Here is an 18,214-nt window from a genome sequence, read left to right on the forward strand (position 1 = left end):
ATACCCACAACTAAGATACTATGTGAAGCAAATGAGAGGCCTAAGCCCTATTTATAAGGGCTCAAGGGACAGAAAGGCACCGGAGCTCACATGCAGGTACAGAAAATAAAGAACGATCGCACGCGAACAGTCTTCCAAAGGCAAACAAAGTATGGCAGAAAATACGCAAGATTTGTAGTGTCGTATACTCTTTCACCTGACTCCCTCGGTCGAAAGAGCATGGAGCAATTGATATGCCCTGAAAATCACACATGTACTCGGTTAAGGGGTGGGTCCAAGCGTTGGAGCATAAATGAGACCAAACCAAGACAAAAGACAAAAGGGGGTGCTCAAAGCAAGTGGGAGAAGACCCACTCGGTCATGATGGAGTGGGTAGGGTGACCAATCCCCCCTCTTTTTCATGACTGACTCGATCATGACCAAGTGAGTAGGGAGACCCTTTCCCCTCTTGTTTCCTCTCGTATCGACTCAAGACATGAAGCGACAAGGACACTCACTCTGTCATGACCGAGTGTCACTAGCGCACCCTCAGATGGGCTCCAAGACTCTCGGATGGGCCTCGAGACTCTCGGCGCGCTCGCCACGTGTCTTCGCTCTCCTTCCGCTATAAATAGGAGGCCACGCCTCTGATCTCAGGTACACACTCTCAATACATTCTCGCACTCTTGCTCTTAAGAGTTGACTTAAGCATCGAAGGGTTTGCGCCGGGACACCCACTCGCGCCCCTAACGGTGCTCTCGTCTTGTAAGTCTCTCGATCATCAAGGCTCTCCCGGTCACCAAGACTCTCAGAACGCGTTGGTGGTGAGACTCCAACTCTCAGCGCACCTTGGTGATGAGACTCCAACTCTTAGCGCACCTTGGTGACGAGACTTCTACTCTCAGCGCACCTTGGTGACAAGACTCCACTCTTAGGACATTTCACTCTTGGAACCCTCAAGACTCTCTAGACTCCCGTGATCAGCCGCACACCTTACATTCTCCCACGATTACAAATAAATTGTTGTATTTTGGCAACAACAGAGATAAAGGATGAAATCATGGAGGGAGAGAGGGATGATGATGGAGATTGTGGGGGCAATTGTGAGAGATAAGATTTGATAGAAAATTGTGGGAAAAATAGAGAGGAATCTGTTGAATTGAGTAAGAATTGGGGGTTGTTCTGAATTTCAAACATATGGTGGGTCCCACTTTGGGATATTTTGGCTTAGGAAAATTCTAGATTGTGGGGGCAATTGTGAGATAAGATTTGAGAGAATATTGTGGGAAAAATCTGTCGAATTGAGGAAGAATTGAGGGTTGTGCTTTTCTTTGAATTTCAAACATATCGTGGGTCCCACTTTGGGGTATTTTGGGTTTAGGAAAATTCTAATATATATATATATATAATGCCCATGCCATGCCTTACAACAACAATAGAAGGCAATGGAGACAGCAACTGCAACTGATGGTGATGAAGACAGCAACTGAAGGTTTGCCTTCATATTACAACATTCATAATGAAAATAAAAAAAGACTACTATTAAAATATTGGGGATCTAGATTTGAGGTCGAGCAGTACTTAGTTCCTATCGGTTAGTGGAAAGCAGTGAGGGAATGGGATTGAATCTGAGTTAAGTTGAATTCCAAAGATAAGAGTTGTTGGATCCCTTGCATAGTAGGATGCCCCTTGTATCTTTAAGAAGCGTCATCATGTTTCTTAGCAAGAGATTTCACACTTGTTTCAATTCTAGTTTTATCTAACAACACTAGTAAGAGTTACGGTTTTCTAATGTACCCATTATGCCTTAATTGTATGAGTAACATCTTTAATAATTTCCATCTTTTTGAACAATTAATTTGAGACATTTGTTTTCTTGGAATAACTTGATCTTCAAGTGTTGCCACAAGATCACCTGAACTTCTATTCTACTAAATTTACGTTCCATATATTTAGTGCAACCTATTGCTTCTTGGAAAAGGCTTGCATCCTTAGATCACTAGAACTACTTTAAATTTGTATTTTCGAACTCATTGTATTTTCTTTTTTGTTGTAGAATGCAGGGCCATTGTATGAATGGGTTGGAGCAGGGTTGGCAAGTGTGCAGATTGAGGGCTTCAACAATGGGCCAAAGGACTTGTCAACACATGCTTGGACCTACAAGGTGTAATACTTTTCTTTTCAATCTTGTGCACAGGTGATTTTATTTTTTTAATAGCATCAAATATTGTATCCAATACATTAGATAATTTTCTGTACAAATAGTATTTATAATTATTTTGTCTGCAATTAGGTTCAGAATTATGTGGGCCAGTGCAGTTTGGTTTCATCTCATTAATTGAAAATTGAGTCTCTCAAATGCAGCTTATATGAATGACAAAGGGACTCTGGTAATTGCATATAACTGGGTCTAGGCTATTGTCGTGCAGACAACAAAACAGGTTTATTTGATTAGTTGGTGAAGTTTCTGATAGAATTTTGCATAGCAACCAAGGGTTAGGCAAGGAAACTTTCTTGTGATATTTCTATTGCTCGGTTAATATGTTAAGTACTAGTCCTAAAAGCTTAAGATGTTAATAAAGGAGCCCAACAATATATATCAAAATTTTCAATGTGTCCCTTTGTGTGTAACCCCCATAATTGCATATGGACTGGCAGATGCACTAGACAAAAGCGTACCAGCACATACAGAACATGAGTGCACAACTGAAGTGAACTCAAGACCTCTTGGAACTAGTGCTGTGATATCATGTTAAATCACCATTATTCCCAAAAGAATAATCTGATAGGATATATCCAGATTTCAAATTGGAAACCTTGATTGGGTATTTGCATAAACTGATAGGATATCATGTTAAATCACCATTATTCCCAAAAGGAGAGCCCCTCTATGTTAAAGGACTTTTGCCCTATTTCTTTGATCGGGGGCTTACAAAAGATTATTTCCAAGCTGTTGGTGGGCTAGCTGCAATCAATCATTCATGAAGTTATTAGCGACTCACAGAGTGCTTTCATTAAAAGGTTGGCAGATTTTGGATGGGGTCTTGGTGGCAAATGAGCTGATTTACTTTCCAAAAAAGAAGGGAAAGAGGTTGGTCTTGTTTAAATTGGACTTTGAAAAGGATTTGATAGTGTGGATTGGATTTATTTGGAGGAAATCATGAGAATATGGGGCTTCGGACAGAAGTGGGTCACTTGGCTGATGCAGTGTGTTAAGGAGAAGAACATCACGGTTTTGGTAAACGAAGCTATTGCTGTTTTTTTTTTTTTTTTTTTTTTTTTTTTACTAAGGAGAGGGGTTTGAGGTTGGGTGATGCTCTATCACCTTTGATACCAGAAGAGCCTAGAGACAAGTAGAAGCATGAGGTATGCATGGACTTTTACACAAGGCGTAACACAAGTCGCAAAACACACACGCCTTTCTAGTCCTAGCCTTTTACATGCTTTTCCACCTTTGGACTTTTAGGATCATGGATCGGTAATAATGGCATTCTGATGCAAAGGATCCTTAATAGAGGCAACTACAGAGCATACTTTCTTCACTTCTTTGATCACGTTTATCATTACTGAAGAGATGTTGAGCAAAGGACTAGGAAGGATGTTTAGAATTCCATGAACAAAGAAACACAAAGATTTTATTTATGGGATTCGATGATCTACAAAAGGGGCAAAGTTCTCCTTATATAAGGGAGGGAAAGTGCCTAACCATGAGCATCACATGCTCAACAATAATACAAGGACACACATACAAAGTCACATGCATATTGAAAACCACTTTAATAATACAAAGTCACATGCACACTGACAAACACTATAGAGCATATTCCTAACAATAATGTTAAACTACGTCATGCATGATGTTTATAAACAATCCTGGGCCCGCAATTGAGCTGATCTTTGTTTTAGGCTGAGTCATGGAGTACCAAGGTTGCATTCTGGGCTTAGAGAGTCTGAGTCATATGGGTCAAATGGAAGGCCCATTCTCTTCCACCATGAATCAAGATTTTCTTCTTTTTGAGCTTGGAACGATGACGGCATGCTTCTGATAGGCCACCGGTTTACCGGACCTACCAAAGACGCCACAAACAGTAGCATCCATGAAGGTTAAAATAGGGAATCAACACATGTAGGTGTAACAACCAGCATGTGCGCATGGGGGGTATATTTATAATCCACATGTTGAGGGAATAATTTGTATGTGCAAGGGAATTTGATTAGAGGGGGGCAAAGGAGAGGTATAAATAGTTGAGAAGAAGAGGGAGAGAGTAGCTGATTTTTGGGTAGAAGATTCTAGAGAGTAAGGGCCTCTCGAATGTCTTGGATTGTTCTTGTTTTCTTGCTGGAAATTACTGAAAACTATTGAGATTTGGTTACAAACCTGGTTAACTATCATGGATCATTGGATCTCACTAGCTTCCTTGGGTTTGGCTACTAGATGGACAATCAAAGGCTTGTTCATCTGTTAATGGGGTGGATGGATCCCTGTTAAGGTATTTCAATTGGGCTTGTATTATTTCTTGGGAGTATTGGACTGGGTATTGTTCCCATGGGACATTTTCACCTATCTACAACCAAATTTGCGGTGGAATGACGCAGTTAATGACTGAAATGCATCTCTGAAATTCCCATAGTTCTTGTGGGTACATTTCCCAATTTACATGGAGGTTGAATTGGAATAGTGCATACTCTTAAAATGTGAATGTGAATCTTGATATTTATGCGGAGAGAACATTCGATGCAAACCACTCTGTTCTTGTGAAGAAGATGAGAAGCAAGTATGCTATGCAATTGCCTCTCTATCATCCGCATCAGAATGCTACCATTACTGACCCATGATCCTAAAAGTCCAAAGGTGGAAAAGCATGTAAAAGGCTAGGACTAGAAAGGCATGTTTGTGTTTTGTAGCTTGTGTCACGCCTTGTGTAAAAGTAAGTCCAGGCATACCTCATGCTTCTCCTTGTCTCTAGGCTCTTCTAGTATCAGAGCCAGTTCCTTATGCAACCTCATGTTTAGCATTACTTGTTGAATGTTAGCAAAGGCCAGGCCTTCCTTTCCCGTCATGAATACACTAAATCCTCTACCATTATCTCGTTCCGATTCCCTTGCTTCCTCTTCACGTACTTCTTTAGCTTCTCAAATAGACTACCTATATGAAATTAATTACCTACCCAATGATTCCAAAGTTCCAGTAATAGACCTTGCCCTTCTTAACCCTTACAAGGCTTTCTCCAAGTCCAACTGCTCTCTCTTGAAAGAAGCTACAACTCTTATCTCCCCCACTGTCCCAAGGCACCAAATTTGATCATTGCTTCATCCCTGCCATGGAGAAAGAACAATTTGTCACCTTGGAGCTTCCTGCTCATCTGTTTGGCTCCGGGAAGGATATATCCATATCCATTTTGGTGCCGTCCACATTGCCCTCACTTTCCATGGATGAAAAGGCCTCCCCAATGTAACATCCCGCATCAAACGATAGTAAAGACTGAAATAACTTACCCTAATGGGTCTACGCGAACTTCCCAAGAGGGTCACCCATCCTTAAGCTTCCCTAGCTCAAGCACGCTTAACCGAGGAGTTCTTTGCCTACATTTAGCCCAAAAAGTATCCAGTTGGTGTTCTTTTCTTCCTTACTTATCCTCGATATATACTACCCTCTCTGGGCTCTTGGGGTATTCTCCCCCCCCCCCCCCTTGAGCACATGACGTCCTCGTCATGCGACCTTACAACCAGTACTAAATCTTCCCCCTTTACATGGTCGATGTGGGATTCGCCTAAGGTGCCTACACGCACCCTCCTTAGGAACTCAGCATCCTCGCTGAGGTTTGCCCCACCATTGCGCTCAAAGGCTCGGGGGTCAGCTCTGATACCACCTATAACATCCCGCATCGAGCGATAGTAAGGACTGGAACAACTTATCTTGATGGGGTTATGCGAACTTCTCAGGGGGTCACCCATTCTTAAGCTTCCCTAGTTCAAACACGCTTAACCCGGGAGTTCTTTGCCTACATTCAGCTCAAAAGGTATCCAGTTGGTATTGTTTCATTTCTTACTTATTCTCGATATATACTACCATTTTCTAGGCTCTTAGGGTATTACACCCAATGTCTCCCGAATTGCCTTACTTGATTCCAGATTTTCCAACTACCAGCATGCTTGCATTGGCAAAGTGGAGACCACTCTCAACACCAACACCATCTTTGTCACCATGTTTCCTAATTTCAACATGCCCATCTCAGACCTGCAGTTACTTACTGCCCTTAGGGTCCAAGTGAAAATAGTTGGCGCCATTCCAAGTGTTCCCAGTTATAGCACCACACTTCACTACCAAATGGCCTACAGTATCTAGAATCATGCCCTAGATCTTGCCTTTCCACACAATTAGTCAGAAGCCCTGCTCCTTAGTGTGGACTCCAACCAAGTCCCCAACTGCACATTTGTTCCTAAGCAACTTCCTAGATCAGAACTGCTTAAATGTCTTTCAGGCTCATGGGTCACTAATTATGAGCAGTTACACCAAAGTTTTCACAATCCCAAACTGATCCAATCATTTGATCCAGTCTACAAGCAACGAAAGGATGGCACAATGGAAATTGTTTTCAAAAAACACCATGAGGCTCCAACTCCTTGCTTCTCTACCCAGTTCTCCATTAACTAGTGTTAAGACTATGATCTAGAATAATTGGAAATACATAAGTTCCTAGCAAATGGTCGTGCAATTGCCACATGGACAAAATTCCATTACCACTTTCCTAGCCTAAACCTAGAGGAATGTGGTTGCGACAGATGCTTCAAGGAATTGGAAGAAGAAGAAGCCAAGGATCTTACCAAGAATTTCCTGCATGCAATCTATAAGACAAACCCACCTTTGAGTCCTCAACAAAATAAAAAGAAGGGTTGCTAATCCTCCTAGTATAAACTCCAGCAAGATTATGCCTAGGGAGATCCTTCCATTGGTCTCCTTGGTGAACCGTCGAGAAAATTTAACTACTATGTCAAATACACACCACCACCAAAAAGTCAAGTCCCAATCATCCCAACTGGAAGGGATGACGACAACGATGAAGATACAGCGTCTCAACCTGCTCTGCAGTTTCCCCTAAACCCAAATCTATCTAGAAATGGGTCCCTAAGGCAAAACTCGTCCCTGTTATCCCGGTGATCGCTCCTATAGTGGCAATGATACAAAACAATCCACCTCCCCCAAAAAATGAAACTGAGCTTCCCCCACTAGAAAATAGAGAAGATCCTAGCCAAAAAGTCTCCCATGCATCGAAGGTTAAGAATCCAAGCATTGTGCGATCTGATGGAACTCCCATTCAAGCCTCTTCGACAGAACAGGTTTTAAACTGGCAGTCTGAAAATGCTATAGCACAAAACCAAGTGATTAAACAGATTGCAAGCTCACAATCCCAACTTGAAGCAAAAATAGACCAGATGCTGCTTGCCGTTTTCGTCCCGTTACAACAAATGGAGAAACGAATTAAAGAACTCTAGCAAGAAATTAATAAAATGAAGGCTGAAAAAGTGAATTTTTACCAACAAGAGCAAGAGCTTAAGAAGCTAAGAGCTAACTATCCTCGAGTAGTCGAAATGACCAAAATGTCGCAAGGATCTTGTACCCCTCCCCGGTCACAAGATTACCTTAACTATTAGCGTGACAAAAGCCACTATGAAGTAGATGTTCAGGCCATCGAACAACTCTATGGCGACTCCTCCAAGCTCATCCCACCCAGAAATCATACCAAGCTGACTTTCAAAGAAGGCTATGTTCTTAAGAAGCCCCTCTAGATGATGATGAGATTAGTATACTAGACACCATCAGATTCAGAATCCGATGATACATCCGTGGCAACAACCCCTTTAATATTCACCTTCCGCAAAACTATTCCCACATTTGGCCACCCTAAAGGACTAGAACAGGGTGATGATGGTGCAGGCTCCAATCACCATACTAAAATTCCTATGTCTCCTCCCTGGGATACTAAGGATATTGCTTTTTCTACCTACCATAACAGTCCCGTGCCAAATGCCTCACCTTTCTCAGTCAACCTCTCCTCCCACCCATGTTTTACCCTTGATGACATCCCTCCATCCCGATGGTACTCTCGTAGCCAAGAATTCCAAGCTTGGTGCATAGTAGAAAGCAAGAAGTCTGATGCCAATGTTACCTTGGTCTCTTGCAAATTTATTGCTTGCTCAGCCGGAATTCTCTGTGATTGGTAGGATAAACTAGATGACTTCTTAAAACAGTTGATCTTGACAAAAGATTCAATTGAACGTTGTATCTTGCACATGCACAGAGAGTTTTGGGGGCAACCAACACATGTTATCGAGATAACCCAAAAAGAATATTTTCAGGTTAAGTGTTGCTCTTTCCATCCCAAAGACCTAAACTGCAGCTTTAAGGAAGTCGCCAAACGGTTTTATACCCTTGGGGGAATGAATAACCCAAATCTCAAACAATAATACTTGAATTCCATTCCACCCTCTTTGGGCCTAGAAGTCTGCCGATACCTTGAAACCAAAGAACTCTCACTCCAAACAACTTCATTGAGAGAATTGCATTAGATAATGCTTAGAACTATACAAAAATTTTGCACCCAGCAACAAGCACTCTTGGATCTCAAAAGGCAGGGATCCAAGATTGTAAAGGCTTGCACCCATATCGACCTCCTGATTTAAGTGCGAAAAAAGATCTTGTGATTACTCAGGCAAGAACCCACGTCATTTCAAGAAAATAAGAACCCCCCCCCCCCCCCCCCCCCCCCATTATGCCCCTCGCAAATCTGCTTATGGAAAACAACGAATTGGCCTCTAGAAAAATTCCAAAAGGACAAAATAAGGGAGATCGTGTTTCATCTGTAGGCGCCCTAGGCATTATGCAAAAAATTGCCCCCAATGCGACAAAGGAAAAAAAAGTCTTGTCTCATGTCCAGATGATCACCAATACATCTCTCCAAGACGATGACCTAAAATCCCTTTTCTTAGAAACAAATGAAGACAACCCTATAGTCTTATTCGAGATCTCTATGAATTTGATTTTGACTACTCCGAAGAAATTGATAGTGACTCCTTATAGTACGAAGTCTCCACTCCAAGCCATCCTGCCCACCCTATTTCTCAAACTCTAGCTATTCCCAGAAAAATATGCCAAACCAACCATGGTTATCGGACTCTTTGACACTGGAGCAACAAGCTAGATACTCAATCCTACAATCCTACCAGCCTCTTTTTGGAAACTACTTAACCAATACTTACAAGCCACCAATGGAGAAATTTTTTCTATAAAGACAGGAGTAAACTTGTCTATCTCTAATTCTTTCCAAGTCTCCAAATCAAAGATAAATTCCTTAGATCAACCTCGCCAGGAAAAGACCTCATCATTGGATGGGACATTATCAGTCAACTCTAGAAAGCCAAGATCTGACCAAGGGAAGAAGGTCTCACTTACAAAAGCTCTTTCTTACCCTTCATCCCCTCTAGGAACCTCTTCAGCATGACCCAGTCATCCCCAATCCAAAACCAACTTGTCCATGAATGTTGTGTTGAAACCCACACCAAATTCCTCTCCAAGTCTCTCTCCTTTCTGGAAGAACGAAGATTTCTTCATACGATTACCCTTCAGAAGAAATGAAGATGTCAATCCTACCAAAGCTAGCCATGCAAGAATGAACCCTGAACACTACCTACCCGCCAACCAAGAATTGATTCAATTAAAAGGAGAAGGATTAATTGAGGATACTTGCTCCCAATGGGCATGCCAAGCATTTGATGTTAACAAGAGAGCAGAACAAAATAGAGGGAAATTAAGGCTGGTAATTAACTACCAACCTTTAAACCATTTCCTTGCTGACAACAAGTTCCCCATGCCCAACTTCTCTAACTTGTGTTCCAAACTGGCTCAAGCAAAAATCTTTTCAAAATTTGATCTTTAAGCTGGATTCTGGCAGTTAGGTATTCACTCTGATGAAAGATTCAAGATCACTTTCTGCACTCCCAATTACCACTACCAGTGGACTGTTATCCCATTTGGCCTCAAGACAACTCCTCTCTTCCAAAAGGCCATGATTCGAATCTTTAGCCCAAACCCTTATCTACATTGATGGCATTGTCGTATTTTCTCCTAATATTGAAGCTTTTATTGATCTCTTGACACAGTTCCATTCCCTGTTGAAAAAATCTGAGATAATGCTTTCTGCCAAAAAGATGGTAATGGGAGTAACCACTGTTGATTTCCTTTGCATGAACATTCATGAAGGACAAATCTCCCTACAACCACATATTGCTGTTGGGTTACTTAGATTCCCTGAGGAAAACCTCACCAAGCAACAAGTCCAACAATTCCTAGGAATAGTCAACCATCTATCTGACTTCGTCTCACAATTATCCTCACTCATTAAGACTCTTCAAACTATGCTTAAAAAAGAACCACCCAAGTGGTCTAGCATCCAAACCAAAGCAATACAAAAACTCAAAGAAGTCATTCCAAATCTGCCACCACTCCAGATTCCATCCAATGGAACTAGAATTTTCCAAACAGATGCTAGTGTTCATCATTGGGCAGTAATCCTCTTAGAGGAGAAGGATGGAAAGACTTGTATTTGTGGATACAAGAGTGGTGCCTTCAAAGAGAGAGAACTCCATTACCACTCCACTTTCAAAGAAATCCTTGTAGTCTAATGAGGCATTGAAAAATTCCAGGTATATCTAATTGGCCATGAATTCCAAATCTAGATAGACATGTCGGCCTTCCCAAAAATGCTAAAATTCAAACAAAAAGATCTTTCTCCCAGTATTCTTTTAAGATGGTAGGAATGGTTTTCCAAATACTCATTTAAAGTCAAGCACATCTTGCGCAAAAGGAATTGATTGGCAAACTTCCTATCCAGACCACTTTCCCCAGTCTTGCCTTTTCTCCCTCTCCCTTTGCCTATTGTTACCATAGTAAACCCAATGTCAGCACAACCACTGGAATGGCCAACTGTTTTCAATTCACCTACAAAGATCTGCAAATTAATGTTGCATTATCAATTCCAAACCATCCTATATCACGGCTCACATATGCTAGAAGGATTAGGCGTCCACCTAGAATACCCATTCTACACTTTGTTCTCATGGCTTCTGCATATGGCGTTCCCTCTGGAGCTCCTATGGTTTCTATGGTACCTGTTAGATCAACATACCATTGACATCCAATTCCATGTGCAGACAGCTCATTAACGGTTCAGTTCTTTGAATGGTTTCATCCAATTTCCTACCGACACCAATACTTCCTTTGTGTCTCCCTCAGAGACAATAGCATTCGTACTTCCCCTCACAAATGGTGCATAATCCTCTTTTTCACAAGAACAAAGTGGTTTGTATCTAATGTTCTCTCCACATGAACATCAAGATACACATCCACATTTCAGGAGTATGCACTATTCCCATTCGATCTCCATGTAGATTGGGAAACATACTCACAAGAACTATGGGAATTTTAGAGACGCATTTCGGTCATTAAACGCATCATTCCACCGCAAATAGGTGAAGATGTCTCATGGGAACAATACCCAATCCGATACTCCCAAGAAATATAAGCAGCCCAATTGGAATACCTTAACAAAGATCCATCCACCCTATCAACAGATAAACAGGCCTTTGATCGCCCATTTAGCAGCCAAACCCAAGGAAGCATGTCGTTGCCATTCTAGACCCTAGAAGAAGAAAATCTCGATCCATGGTGGAAGAGAATGGGTTGTCCATCCGACCCATATGACTCAGACTCTCCAAGCCCAAAATGCAACCTTGCTACTCCATGACTGAGGCCTAAAACAATATTAGCACAATCATTGTTCCAGGCTTGTTTATAAACATCATGCATGATGTAGCTTATCATTATTGTTATGAATATGCTCTGCAGTGTCTGAACATTATTGTTAGGAATATGTGTTTTTGTATATTGTTGAGCATGTGATGCTCGTGGTCAGGCAGACAGGCATTTCTCCTCCCTTATATGAGGAAAACTTTCTCTCTTTTGTAGATCATCGAATCCCAAAAATTAAATATGTGTTTCTTTGTTCATGGCATTCTAAACATCCTTCTCGGTCATTTGCTTAGCATCTGTTCAGTAATGATAAACGTGAGCAGAGTAGTGAAGCAATTATGCTTTGCAGTTGCCTCTCTTGAGGATCCTCTATATCATAACACCACCATTACCGTCTCATGATCTTGAAAGTCCAGAGGTGGAAAAGCATGTAAAATGCTAGGACTAGAAAGGCGTGTTTGTATTTTGTGGCTTGTGTTATGCCTTGTGTAAAAGTACAGGCTTACCTCGTGCTTCTCCCTGTCTCTGGGCTCTTTTGGTAGCTGAGAGGCTAAACAGTTTACAGTTTAATTGGCCAGGCTTAATTCTGCGGGTTATTAAAAGAGGTGGAGATTGGGTCTCATGGATTGGTGATTTCTCATCTCCAATTTGCTGATGTTGCTTTGATTTTCTGTCCTGCTGAGTTGGAGTATCTTCAGAATGTGAAGAGAATTTTAATCTGTTTTGAATTGATTTTGGGTTAAAAATAAATTTCAGAGAAGTGCCATTTATGGGACTGAAAAGTTATCGAATCATGGCACGCACTTGGGACACATAACCATAATAATCTGGCTGTGTCATCTCTCAAATTATTGATGTGGTCCATTAGCAGCAACTAATTGGGATTTGCCTATTTATGGGCAATAACCCTAACAAGATTAGGTCTAAACTATACCAATCCCTATCTCCTATCCACAATCAGATTGGATTTTATCAAGGATATTCTGATATCTCAATCAGGTATCAATTTCAGGTGTTACCTAACAGTTCTTACTCTGGTGCTTCTTCCTATCTTGCATCCTTATTCTTTCTCCATTTTGTACTTTTCAGATTGGATTGGAAGGAGAACACCTAGGCCTCTATAAGGCTGATGGGTTGAACAGTGTAAAGTGGATATCAACTTCTGAACCACCAAAGGAACAGCCTCTTACATGGTACAAGGTAAATGCCTGAAATTAAGCTATGCTGTATACTTATTTTAAGTGAAATTTGCAACAATAACTGTGTGTCTCCATGGAAGAAAATTCATTGCCTGAATCATGGCAGGTTGTTGTGGATGCTCCAGCTGGACATGAACCTATTGGACTTGATATGATTCATATGGGCAAAGGCCTAGCTTGGCTGAATGGAGAAGAAATTGGAAGGTACTGGCCTAGGAAAAGCTCTAAAGATGATGAATGTGTACAACAATGTGATTACAGAGGTAAATTTAGCCCCAACAAATGCAGCACAGGATGTGGAGAACCAACACAGAGATGGTAAGCCAAAGAGAATTCAAATGAAGAACTTATTCGTGTTCTTTTCCTGCTTTTTCAATGTTCTTCAACACCCATCACCTGCAATGATAAATTGGAGAACTTCGATATCCTTGTACAGTTTTAAATATCTTAAGTGCCAATTGCGTTGCATTAGTGATGCATTCAGGATTAAGTTGTTTAAACAGGTTGCTCATGTGCAAATTTAATAGAGTTCTCTTCATTTATCATATAAATTGATGTTTATCTACTCTCAGTTGTCATACGTGCTACCAGTTATATATAGTTCACATCATTTGTCATATGTGCTACCCCGAGTTTCAAATAGTTGAGAACTCATTCTAGAAAAAATAGGAATCTCCTCAGGTCCTAGGATACAAAAAAGTACCCTAGACATCACATTGTAGATAAAATTGATTGTAACCATATCTGTTTAAAATACATGCATTTTGAGTTGCGGGGGTATTGTAAAGCAGCAAACTTCATCAATTTTCACAAAGTTCCATGGGCAACTCAGTTTTGTTTTTTTTTTTATTCTTAGAACTTGCTTCTTTTACTTCTATCCACAATTAAGTTTTCATTCTCATGAAGCTCTCTGGTTTACATCATGCCTAAGAACAATGGAATTTTATGAGAGAAGCCAACGCGCATAGATAAAATTTTACGGTTATGGAAATTTATTACTTCTGCATTGATCAGGTACCATGTTCCAAGGTCTTGGTTCAAGCCATCTGGAAATATTCTTGTGATCTTTGAGGAGAAGGGAGGAGATCCTACTAAAATTAGATTGTCAAAACGAAAAACCTCAGGTATCTGTGCTTTTGTTTCAGAGGAGTACCCCTCCTGGTCTGAATCTTTGCAAAAAGATGAAATTGGGGATTACAAGAGCAATGCAGCTGTTCAATTAAAGTGTCCAATAGATACTCGCATTTCCACTGTCAAGTTTGCTAGCCTTGGGACTCCTAAAGGGAGTTGTGGATCCTACAGCACAGGTGACTGCCATGACCCCAGTTCAACTTCAGTGGTTGAAAAGGTAAGGGGGACTCTCTAAGCTGCGCAATATTATTTTTTACCTGTTAAATTAGTTGTTTCTTTGATTTAGCTTGATCGAAGTTCAATCATCTTTCTTTCTTGTGGCCTTTATGTGTCATCATATTCAAAACGCCCCCCCCAAGGGAACTGCAATCCAAATCATGCATTCTGGTTCTTTTGCGGCCCTGGATCATGAGGAATGCAATCCATATCATCGACAATGAGGATCCTATGACATGTATGAACTCAGTTACAATTAAAAACTAGGGAAGAAACTTAAAATCAGAATAATTTTTGAAGAAAATCAGAGAAGGAAAGTTTTCCTACCTCACTTTCTTTTTGTGTTCTATTTCGTTATAGGGAGAGGAAAAATGATATATTAAGTTGAGGTGTTGTGCTATATAGTTTTTATTATTTTATAAATCTAGTTTTTGTTTTTGTAACTTCTCTTGGAACTAGTTCCTATAAAGGAAATATGAATTTCATAAAGTCTGTATAGAATGTCAATTAACTGTTTAATGCATAAGTTGTATAAATGTAGTTTTTGTTTTGTAAATTTTGTTTGAATTCATAGTCTAATATATAAATTGTACAACGACATAGAAAAAGATTGGAAACAAACTAGCTAAGTCTCAATGATCAATCCAACTAATTTCAACCTGAGTACACTATAAAATGTACAACCTAAAATGATGAACCAATTAAGCCTTCCCCCCACCCTATCACAAAATTAGAATACTAATGTATCATGATCCAAAACTGACCACGCTCTTGGTAACTTTGACTGGGATAAAATTTAACCTGTACCCTTATTTGGGCTGGGTGGAAAGATAAGAAAAGAAAAAATAAAAAAAAAAATAGAAAAGGAAAGCAACAGAACAAAAACCAACGAACTATGCAGTTCACTCTATTCCTATTACTGAACAATTCTTGGACTTGGCTACTTCCTTCACCCATACAAAAGTATAACCTGTATTATGTCCTGTTTAATGTGTTGCAACTATTAGAATCTACTTAATTAATCGAATGGTCAAATTCTAGATCGTATTTTATCTTTATTTTTACTAAGTAGTTTCCACTATCCTCACCTTTACTTCCAATCTGAAGCAGATACTCTTATTTTCGAACATGATTAGACATGAAAAAATGGAGATACCTTAATTTTTTTTTCAGGGTAGTCAGCTGTTTATGTGCACATTGCAATATGTACATAAACCTTGCGTGTCCAAATTACTGGTTCGAAATAGGCGTGTGTCAATAGTTCAGCCCCCTATCGGCGTAATGTCAGGATTCTTTGGATGCCAGAATGCTATTGTTTGTAACTACTTACAATGTCCTAGCTCTCTAATTACAATGCTTAAACACTATTTCAGGTTTGTTTAAATAAAACCGAGTGCACAATCGAATTAACAGAAGAGAGTTTTAGCAAGGGACTGTGTGCCGGAACACCTAAGAGGCTGGCAGTTGAAGTGGTTTGCAGCTGAGTTACCAGTTTATTCGCCTTAGATTCGATCAAGCTGAGAAGGTTAAATTGTTTAGATGTTTATGGAAATTTGTTCGCTGAACTAAATATATATATCTTGACACTGCTGTTGCTTCTCTTTTTGTCAATTTCGGTGCCATAAGCTTGAGAGTTGAGAGACAGCTAATTGCTGCTGCCTGCATTGTTGAAATTTGATTTTCTTTCCAAATAAGAGAATAGGTGCAAGAAATAACTTACCTAGTGGATAAATTTAGTATGTTTTTTCCAACTCTGGTGAAAATCCAATCGAAGATATGGCAGCTAAGTTTCAGTATATTGTTTGGTTGGCTGGTTTTTGTGTTCCCCAGGAGTGGAATGGTGAAATCATTTAGCTTTGGCCATAGTATAAGTGTTATTGAATGGCAGGGAGAGACCATTATACAAGCTAGTACATGTGGTTTACCTGCCCATTTTTGGGAAAAGATAATTGTAATTCTACAACATTGCACTTAGACGTATTTATCATTCAACAGCTTTTAAATTGTAACAACAAATAGTAGGCCTGACCACAGTTTCGAAACCAATGATTCCAATTCCAATAAAAGGTGGAATTGGAATCGAACCGTCTATAGACGGTTCAATTTTGGCTCCCAACGATTTTAGTTTTGATTCAAATTGATTTGAACTGAAAACACAATATATTATATATTTAATTTTTTTATTTTTTAATAGGAAGAAAAAGAGAAGGTTTAGACTTAATTTATATAAATTAAGTAATTAATTTACATAAATCAAATTGCTTGCATATCCTTTTGATGTGTAAAGAAATCAAAGATCACGTAGTTTACATTTATCGAAATTATTTTTGAAAGTACTGTTTACTGTGATAAAATAGGAAAATGTTTGAGTGCAAGTTGTAGATTGTAGTTTGCAATGGGCAAAAGGTTTACCATTGCGCATTTATTTATTTTTTTCCAATCTCAGTTCTTTATTTTTAAGAACCATAACTGAACCATAAACCTTTGGTTCTAGTTTCGATTTTTAAATCAAAATTGAGAAGATAATTTTTAATTCGATTTTTAGAGGAATGATTTTGGCTTGGTTCATGGTTCGAACTGAATTGTGGTCAAGATTATCTTAATTGTTACTTGTAAATGGTTGTGCAACTCAAACGTTATTATACTAATGCTTGTGTTGTCGCCTGACTATAACAATGAATTTATGATATGGGAGACTGTCATAGGATGGCACATGGGTAACTTTGTCGGGCGATAGATGACTCCTAGGCAATGGATGGCTCTCTTTAGGTTGATTGGATCTCTGATAAAGGCCTCTTTTTGAGGGATGGATTATTTGTTTGGAAAGAAAATCGATTAAAGGGTATAGGTGAGTGTCCTCGTGCAGATCCTCTGATGCCTAAGTTAGCATCTTGAAAGTATAGAGTATTTTAGCACGAAAAGAAAATATGAGTGTCAAAGTTGGCGTGCTTGAATGAGGGGGAACCCCCCCTATTTATAGCAATAGAAAAGGCTAACAGGTGGCATGTGACCCGTTATTCTCATCAGATATCTCAGATGCAGTTTTGATCGAGTCTTATGGGGTTTGCAACTTCTCATGAGGGTTTCTCGCATGGCCGAAAGAGAGGCTCTGGGGTAAGATGGCACACGTGGCTTTTTCGAGTGTCTTCGGAAGAGATAAGCGACTCGTGGATCCCTTGGAGGGTCTCACGGTGTCTCCATGAGAGAGGTTCCCAAGGGGAGTTACTCGAGTAGCTTGTTGCATGGTTGGGTGCGAGCCAGGACACGCGGTGCATGAGCAAGCAAGCATGGGCATGGTGCGGGTACCAACCCCGAGTAATACGCACTTGGGGGCGGCAGCGGCCACGTGGCTGAGGGACCTGCTGCCTTAAAACCACATGGCACGACCTTATGGGATGCAGGCCCCTGCCTCACGGTAGCCCCATTAGCAGCCACCCCTGAATAATCCCCACCCTCGAGTGACCTCCACCTGATGGGGCCTGAGGTAGCCGCTGAAGCAACTATGTGGCATGACCTTATGCACAAGGCCCCCCTACCTCGCAACCACGTGCCCCGGCCTTGCGCGGGGGCCCCTTGCCTTACGGTTGCCCCTATGCATCTATGCAATCCCATATAATCCTATTTGAGTCAGTGATATCAGAAAGTTTCGTAGTCAAATGGTTAAATCCTAATTAGGCTAGGATTATAACCTAACCCTAAACTTAAAGCTTATAAATATCCCATTATGCCTCTACTAGGGTTTGATACGAGAAGCCACATTGATTCTATACCAAAAATATTTCTCAAGCTTTCAATTTCAAACGAAAAACTAGCATTCTTTAATATTGGAGATCTGCTTCAAGATTGAAGAGTTTGAGCTTGGGGATTTGCTGTTGGTTTCTAT

At 40.3% G+C, this 18,214-nt stretch overlaps 1 protein-coding gene across 1 annotated transcript in view; it reads left to right on the forward strand.

Annotated features, from left to right (window-relative positions):
• The window catches only part of LOC127804852 (beta-galactosidase 10), an 86,171-nt gene extending 70,015 nt beyond the window's left edge, over nt 1-16,156 (forward strand). Inside the window, exons 15-19 of the mRNA XM_052341901.1 lie at nt 2,036-2,143; nt 12,875-12,985; nt 13,091-13,302; nt 13,999-14,332; nt 15,705-16,156. Of these exons, the coding sequence (XP_052197861.1) occupies nt 2,036-2,143; nt 12,875-12,985; nt 13,091-13,302; nt 13,999-14,332; nt 15,705-15,815 (876 nt within the window). The 3' untranslated portion in view covers nt 15,816-16,156. The remainder of the gene's footprint in view (nt 1-2,035; nt 2,144-12,874; nt 12,986-13,090; nt 13,303-13,998; nt 14,333-15,704) is intronic.
• Nucleotides 16,157-18,214: the final 2,058 nt, after the last annotated feature.

Source organism: Diospyros lotus, chromosome 6 (genome assembly GCF_014633365.1).
Source record: "Diospyros lotus cultivar Yz01 chromosome 6, ASM1463336v1, whole genome shotgun sequence".
Classification (NCBI taxonomy): domain Eukaryota; kingdom Viridiplantae; phylum Streptophyta; class Magnoliopsida; order Ericales; family Ebenaceae; genus Diospyros; species Diospyros lotus.